This window comes from Coffea arabica, chromosome 10e, assembly GCF_036785885.1.
Source record: "Coffea arabica cultivar ET-39 chromosome 10e, Coffea Arabica ET-39 HiFi, whole genome shotgun sequence".
In the NCBI taxonomy this organism is placed as follows: Eukaryota; Viridiplantae; Streptophyta; class Magnoliopsida; order Gentianales; family Rubiaceae; genus Coffea; species Coffea arabica.
Genome location: NC_092328.1, coordinates 45,388,981 through 45,397,327, shown reverse-complemented (window position 1 = coordinate 45,397,327; position 8,347 = coordinate 45,388,981). Strand labels below are relative to the sequence as shown.

The 8,347-nt window shown below is 34.7% G+C and overlaps 1 protein-coding gene across 1 annotated transcript; it reads left to right on the top strand.

The window, feature by feature from the left end:
- Positions 1 to 925: 925 nt before the first annotated feature.
- LOC140015443 (ras-related protein RABC1) lies at positions 926 to 5,934 on the top strand. Its single transcript, XM_072068024.1, has 7 exons — positions 926 to 1,064; positions 1,183 to 1,338; positions 2,902 to 2,970; positions 4,092 to 4,157; positions 4,291 to 4,412; positions 4,693 to 4,821; positions 5,914 to 5,934. The coding sequence occupies exons 2-7, from the start codon at positions 1,194 to 1,196 to the stop codon at positions 5,917 to 5,919; spliced, it is 537 nt and encodes a 178-aa protein (XP_071924125.1). The 5' UTR covers positions 926 to 1,064; positions 1,183 to 1,193; the 3' UTR covers positions 5,920 to 5,934.
- The last annotated feature ends 2,413 nt before the right edge of the window (positions 5,935 to 8,347 follow it).

Sequence of the window (8,347 nt, the reverse complement as noted above, 5' to 3'; positions counted from 1 at the left end):
GTCCTTCTGCACACCTTAATATAATTCTGTCTAAAAAAGGGGATTAAGTCCCTCTTTAAACTGTAGATCGAGAGTTTGAACCCCACCTACAATGAAAAAAAAATCTAAAAGTGATGCTAGAATACTCCTTTGGTCTAAGTATACCGGATTGCTCGATTAGAATTGGAATTGTCAAGTCATCCATACCATAACTTTTTATTTTACTCAATTCAATCAAAACAAGAATTAATTTAGATCTGTATACGTGCTAACCCCTTACATAGTCTTTTTGGACTCCCCTTTCTTGTAGAATATGATAGATTAGGTTTATAAAAATGTTATCGTTGCAGCGAAAAAAAAAATATTGGTGTGCTCACAATTCACCAAATTTTGTTGGTTTACTATGTGCGCACACAGACACACTCAATCAATAACGATGTAACAAAAAAAACATTTTTGTTACTTAACCAACCATGAGCAGAAGCAAATTAAATACATAAAAAATGCTAATAAGTAAGATTCATGAAGAAACAATTAATGCAAGAAACAGTCAATTGAAAAGTAAGAATCATACTTCTAATTCTTTCAATCTACGAACAAATTAACTATTTTATAACCATTTGATCCCTCTATCAGCAAAAAGAATTTAGTAAAATATATCATAAATAGATTTTTCTTTAACAATATACCAACAAATGAACTATTTCATAACCATTTGATCCCTCTATCAGCAAAAAGAATTTATATACAATAGATTAAAACTAAAAAAAAAAAAAAAAAAGAGGACAGCTGGAGAAGGCTAGAATCAACGTGGACACCCAAACACACCCACTAATATAAAATTGATTTCTTTAGACGCAAAGCTCTTTTTTCTTTTTCTTTTCTTTTTTTTTTTGAAAAACTTTAATTTCTCTTCTAATTCTCTCAATTGATCAACTTTTTAAATTCCTCGGAACTTTTTTTCCCTTCTCCCTTCAGCAACCTTTTCTCCTTTCCTCTTTTTAATAAATTCTTCAATTAAATTATCAATTTTCTGTACAGACAAATTCCCCCCTAACTTCTTACAGATTTGAGATTGCATTCAGGTAATAATGATTGTTGATCCAATTGCAGGTTATATGTGTCCTTGTTTTTGGTTGTTTTATTATCTTTGCAAGTGATTGGAATTGGATTTTTTATTTTAATTCTGTGAATTGAAATTAGGGTTTTTGGAGATGGAATCTTCGTCGTCGGCATCGGCGGCGCAGGAGTTTGATTACTTGTTCAAGCTGTTATTGATTGGTGATTCAGGTGTTGGAAAGAGCAGTCTTTTGCTCAGTTTCACTTCCAATACGTTTGAAGATCTATCTCCTACCATCGGTGATCATTCATTCTCATCTTCACCTCATTCGCTTAGTTCTTTGTTTTCAACTCTTTTAGTATCTTGATATGGAAGATATGGAAGTTTTGGTGACGGAATTGGTCATTTATTGTTGTGGGGAATTGTGAATTTGAATGATAGAACGAACTAAAGTCGAAGGGATTTCTAGGATTTTAGACGAAGAATTTGTGGAATAAATTTAAAGTTTGTGCAATTTTGTGTTATTTGTTTTTGTTGATCAAATGTAGTATACTATGGGATAGATATTAAACGAAAATAAAAAAATATAGAGTAGAAATGTATCACTAGTTGGTGGTGCTTTGTGCTTATCTTTGGAATGTTAACAAGTAGGATAGCGGGTTCTTGAGGATTTGGAAATTATTGGAATTAAGCTGGAATTTCTTATCTGTCATTGATAATGGTAATGACTTGGTCTGTGCTTATTTGAACTTTTGGTTTTGATTATCATCGCAATCTTATGCTCTGCCTTGAGAACATGATGACTGATATAGAGCATGTTTTCTTCAATTTTCGCTGATTAAAACCGAGTTCTTTTTGCTGATTTTCAGCCTCTGTATGTTGAACAATTGCTAACAATTTGAAACACAGTGTGCTGTACGTTTACGTGGTGATTGTACGGACTTGATCCCTCTTTAAATAAGTACAAAATGAACTCCTTGCCAAGTTATACACTAGATGGTGCCACCCTCATTATCAACCTATAGTTATATCGTGATCATTTTACCACCATCTTTGGCACCAGTATTGTGAAATAAAACTTTGAAGAAAAGGCTGTATTGGCGTTAATCAACACTAGCTTCCCTGCTATTTACGCTCACCACCCTCCTGTTATTTGCTTGTAAATACACATCTGGATGCAGATTAATGAATTCTTAGCTGAGAAAAGGGAAAAATCAACTAAGGCAAGCGCTGCCAAAACACAGGAAAATACTTTACAGGCAAAGCTTAGATTAGTCTGTAAAATTGATGGTTAATAAATGTATTAAACAATATATCTCAATTCCCTGGTGCAGTGTGTTTCCATAAGATATCAAACATAAAAATCTAATCCCAGTGACTGATGTCCTTAACCTGGTTGGGAAGTCACCTTGACTATACCAATATGTAGTATGAGAACTTTTATGCTTTTGTCAATTAATTGGCTGCATACCAGTAACTATGTTAAGCTATAAAAATGCGCCCTAAAGTGGATATGTCATGTTCAGTGCTTTGATACAATTATTCAAAGACCAAAATAAAATTGGAATTGCATTTCATGATTAGGGGGCATTTGCAGTTACACTGTGAATCTGGATTCTTTATTAGTCATTTGACTTACTTTAATATCGATCTTAATAACTATGAAAAACTAAGGACGTAAGAATAATCTGGATTTGGCTTGTGTTGGTTATAACCTTTACAGTTTTCTTTTACACTTGTAGATTTTATGTTGCTAAACGTTCAAGGCAGTCTAATTATCAAGTTTGTACCTTTGAATTTAGTTTTATTTGGCCTTTGCGTTGGAATCATAGTTATCAATATTTCTTGGTTTCTGCCTTCAGGTGTGGATTTTAAAGTAAAATATGTCACTCTTGGAGGGAAGAAGTTGAAGCTTGCCATTTGGGATACAGGTAATATGACCAGTAGATTGTGAATTGCTAAATTCTTCTGTTTATGGTTTTTTGATTTAATTGACAAAGGATCATTTCCATTTATATACTCTTCTAATAATGATATGTTGTGCATTGCTTGTGACTCTTGTTTTGTGAGCATATTTAAGCACTGATTCTGCTCTGCTACGATAACTTTCTTTTCTTGCTGATGATGGGAGTAGCATCTTAATTTGGAGCTGTTTAGAATTCGCAAACTAATTCAAATGTTTTCAAACCTTTGCTTTTACCCCATTGCTCCCCACTTTTATTACTGAATCTATCTCAAAACTCATATCAGAAATATAACAATTCAAACTGCACACAGGCCTTTTGACAGTAACAGAGCATTTTTATAACAGAGCCTTTTGAGAAGGAAGTGTGAGGTGGTTTTTTTTTTTTTTTTGGGGGGGGGGGGGGGGGGGGGGGGGGAGGGAGGGAGGGGGTGGGTGAAGGTGGGGGAAGGAGGAGGGAGGAAGTGGCAGGAGGTTGAAGGGGGATGGAGAAGGATAATTTTCAAAAGTTTTAAAAACACCCCAAAAAATTTTAAATTTAAAAAACACCCCAAAACATACCATGCTATGCTAGTTTTTCAAATACAATGCTACAATAGAGTTGAAGAAAACACCCTGAGGAACAACTAATCCATACAGACCCGTAGTCGTTAATATGCTTCATTTTCTTGGATTGATTTTTGTGAACTTGAGCAAGCTCCAAAACTTATGCTTCATTCATTGTGGAAATATCTGGCCTTGCCTATTGCATGCCTGCTACCTTACAAAACAGGGGTATAATTGTAGCTGAGAATGGAAGCATAAGTCTAATTTTTCATTTCTCCCATACATCAACACATTCTCTTTGGCTGAGTTATCCGGTTCTCGATTTTGATAAATGAATATAATTTATGAAAGTAATAGCAGTCTATGATGTACAATGAAATATCTAATATGTTTCTTAATATACAATATATGACTTGCTCTGAAGTATGTAATATGTTTTTTAATATACTGAATGTGTATGAAATATCCTTCGAAGCTGATTTGTCATTATATTACCTCTTTTTAGATATGGCTTTTTACTTTTTTATTGTTCATTGTTTGCAGCTGGTCAGGAGAGATTTAGGACATTGACTAGTTCATATTACAGAGGTGCTCAAGGAATTATCATGGGTACAGTTTGTTTTTTTGTATTATTGCGGTTGTCCTTATTCCTGTTATCATCTTGCTTATGTCTTTGGATGTATATTCTGGCTTCTTCTTGTTCTTGATTTTTCAACTACCTAATTACTTCCTACTGTAACAGTTTATGATGTAACTCGACGCGAAACATTCACGAATCTCTCTGATATATGGGCCAAAGAAATAGACTTGTATTCTACAAACCAAGACTGCATCAAGATGCTTGTGGGCAATAAAGTGGACAAGGTATCCCTTTACAAGGCCTCACGCTTATCTATATTTATAGGGGATGTGTAGGTTCAAGCCTATATTTGAAGTATTTTTAGATCCTGGTTCTTCCTATTTCTAATCTATATTCCCAACGAATCTGGAGATTTTGGGTATTGGTGTTTTGGGTATGACACTGACTCAATCTTTCAGTTAGAGTGTACTTGGATGAATATATCTGTATGTGGTACATAATTTTTTTTATTTGGGTGCTCATAACTATAAAGATAGTTGCTAAATCTAAAAATCTTTTGCCCAGGAAAGTGAAAGAGTTGTCAGCAAAAAAGAAGGAATAAACTTTGCAAGGGAATATGGTTGCCTCTTCATTGAATGCAGTGCCAAAACTCGAACTAATGTGGAGCAGTGCTTCGAAGAACTTGTTCTAAAGGTATCAAATGATTTATCATCTTTGCATATATGTGTTTAAACTTGTAGTCTGAAATTGACTTGAGTAATATTTGGTAATCTGTTTGACATGTTGAATCGAAAGCGGGACAATTGAAAATTTTAGTCGATTTATTGTACTTCTGTTACATCAGAGTATTGTTTTTCAGCTTGTTTTAGTGGTTTACATTCAGTGACATCTATAGTGAAAGTGAATATCTGTGAGCTAATTCCATTTGATGAGGATGAACTGTTGATCTATTTGGATATCTAGTGCATGAACTGTGAGGACAAACTATTTACCCTTTTTTTAATTTTTTATAGCTGGGGAGAGGTGGGGGGATGGGGAAGGGAGATTTGAACTCAGGACCTCTAGTTCCTGGAACTTCAACCTTAGCAACTATGACCAAGTCCTCCTCCGCAGACAAACTATTTACCTATTTGGATATCTAATGCCTATGTATGGCTATTGATTGGTTGTTCTCGAGTTGAGAAAGAAAATGACTAAGTTGCAGAACTATCCAAAATGGTAAAATTAACAATATAAGAAAGATGAAACCCTCGTTGCCTTTTGGTTCTCCGAATTGAGAGGCATGAATTTGAAGCTAATCTTGTAACCTAATTGTCTTCCTTTGCTCATTTAGGCTCTGCTTCTTCATCTGGTATCTTTCACTGTCATATTTGGGTGCTCTTCAATAATCTGAACAATGGATTTGTTAGTTCAAGAAGTATTGTAAAATCAGTTTACTTTTGTTGTAATCAGGATGCTATGCACCAGCCTAGATTTTGTCTGGAAGTTCTGTTCCTGGGCTTGTAGATGTGTTGCTTTTTGTAGTTTGATTTTACTATAACTGTTTGGTATCACAATACAACCACATGCTTGCTGTTGAGGACAAGCAATGATTTAAGTGTGGGGGAGTTTGATAAGTGACTAATTTACGTAATAATTGTATGACATTTTATATTATTTTTAGTCACTTTGGTTATATTATTGGAAGAATATGAATCATTTTGGCTATAATTGGTGAATAAATGTTTTTAAGTGATTAAATGAGGTTTTTATCACTTTTTACTTGAATTTTGTGTATTTTGACAGTTTTGACATATTTTCGTATTTCGGCTATAACTTGAGTTACAATGATCGGATTGGGATGATTCTTGAACCCATTTGAAGATAAGAGATAGATCTACAACTTTGGTGAAGACATATAAATCCAGTTTGAAGGTTTTCCAGGTCAAAATGCCGAATTACAATAGCAAATTTCTACTGGTCGAAGCTGGAACAGGGCAATGAGCAGGCAAGGGTATTTCAGTCATATCTCAGCCTACACAGATCCAAATGAGGTGATTCTTGATGCATTAGAAAGATAACTCAAAAGGCTACAACTTTCGTGTTTTAGACATGAGCTGGTTCAGCCTCTAACATCAAGAAAAGATTGGTTGAAGTTGGACCAAAAACAGAGCAAGTGATCCACACTCGGATCCACTATTCATCCGAACCCTTGGTTGTTTCTGGGTTAGTGGATCCGAGCTCGGATCCATACGGATCCGAGGTACTGTAGCAGCTCGGATCGCTGGTCAGAAAAGGCTGCTCTGTACGCGTAAAACTCAATTTCACCTCCACCAACTCACATTGGATGCTAGACATGTGAGAAACATTCCCAGCTGTAAAAGGGAGATGTAATCCTCATTTCTTGACCACCTTTCATCATTAAATAGCCAAATGCATTGCAAAAATAGGGATTGGGGAGTTCATAGCAGAAAAATAGAGAGTGAGATACGGGAGAAGCTTGAAGTTGCAGAAATGTAGCTCTTTCATCTCCCTAGTGTTAGTTTAGCTTAGTATAGAGTAGTGTAGCTTTTCCATTCTTGTTTATTATCTAGATTAGGATGCAAATGGAGGATGAAGAAGGCAAGGAAGAAAGCTCATGTGACAAGGGTTGTATTCCTTCCAAATCTTTATCTTTTGTATTTGATTCCAAATTTAGTTAATATACAAGTTCTGGATTTTGTGTTCAATATGTGTGTTTAAAGTTAAACCTTGGGTTTGGTTGAACTTTCTATAATTGTTAGTATTTATTATTTGGTTATTTGATTGCTATGATTTGAGCAAGTTATTTAGCACTTTGGCTCTTTAAATCATGATTAATCTGGTACCATTGATTGTGATTATCTAAGGTGTTGTTTCTGCAATGAAAATTGAGATTTAACACTAGTTCAAGAAGTGCTAAACATAGGGAGTACACTTGACGGGTATTTTACATACGTGCAAGCTAAAAAATACCGAATTACACCCGTTCACTGCAAGTATACAGATCAACTAGTAGTTTAGGGTATATATCGGGTCGATCCCACAAGGAAGAGTGAACAATTATCGGTATTACTAAAGCTTCTCTATTATTTAGACTATCAATTAATGATAAGAAATTTAACCTACTGCACTTATACAAGAAATTAACAAATAAAAGCTCCTTAGGTTGTGGTATCCCTAACTACTCATGCAAGTGCTATATTTGGATCATTAATTACTACATCTAGGCTAATTATGGTGTAATTTCCTTATGCATTTGAATCCTACTTTCGTAGTGAATCAATTATACTTATAACTAATCCATACCTATTCTCATGGTTATGAAATTAGCTACAAGTTCATTTCTTCAATGAAATTACATGAAATAAATCACTAAAAACCACATAGGTGCACCTCTACTTTCGTGAGTGTACTCCCTATGTTTAGCACTTCTTGAACTAATGTTAAATCTCAATTTTCATTGTAGAAACAACACCTTAGATAATCACAATTAATGGTACCAGATTAATCATGATTTAAAGAGCCAAAGTACTAAATAATTTGCTCAAATCATAGCAATCAAATAACCAAATAATAAACACTAACAATTATAGGAAGTTCAACCAAACCCAAGGTATAAACCTTAGAGACACATAAATAACATAAATTCCAGAACTTGTATATTAACTAAACTTGGAATCAAATACAAAAGATAAAGAGTTTGGAAGGAATACAACCCTTGTCACATGAGCTTTCTTCCTTGCCTTCTTCATCCTCCATTTTCATCCTAATCTAGATAATATACAAGAGTGGATGAACTACACTTACTACACTATCCTACACTAAGGAAATGGAAGAACTACATTTCTGCACTCCTCAAGCTTCTCCCGTATATTCTGCATGTCCTGGTTGCTCCCTATATAAAACTGCTCCAAAAGCTCCTTTTCCATTGGTCCAAATTTGCTGCATTTGATTTCCAAATCTGAAATTGTTAAGATAGTCAATAGCCATTGTTTTTGACTTGAAAATATGCCAACTTTCTTGCCCTTTTGTCTTCTAAAGCATGTGCACCGAATTCTCTTGCAGATTGTAGCTGGAAAGTAGTCAGAGCACAAGAGAATTGACTGAGCAAAATTGCAGAATTGCGGCCGGAAAACGCGCCTACACAAAACGCGGTTACAAGTCACGTTTTGTGTACTCGCGTATTCACTTTGTCCTTACTTCAGCTGCGATTTTCTCT

Coding starts and splice junctions, on each gene's coding strand:
- LOC140015443 (XM_072068024.1), top strand. CDS start 1,194: ATGGAATCTTCGTCGTCGGCATCGGCGGCGCAGGAGTTTGATTACTTG. Junction 1,339..2,901: donor AGATCTATCTCCTACCATCG/GTGATCATTCAT, acceptor TTCTGCCTTCAG/GTGTGGATTTTAAAGTAAAA. Junction 2,971..4,091: donor GCTTGCCATTTGGGATACAG/GTAATATGACCA, acceptor CATTGTTTGCAG/CTGGTCAGGAGAGATTTAGG.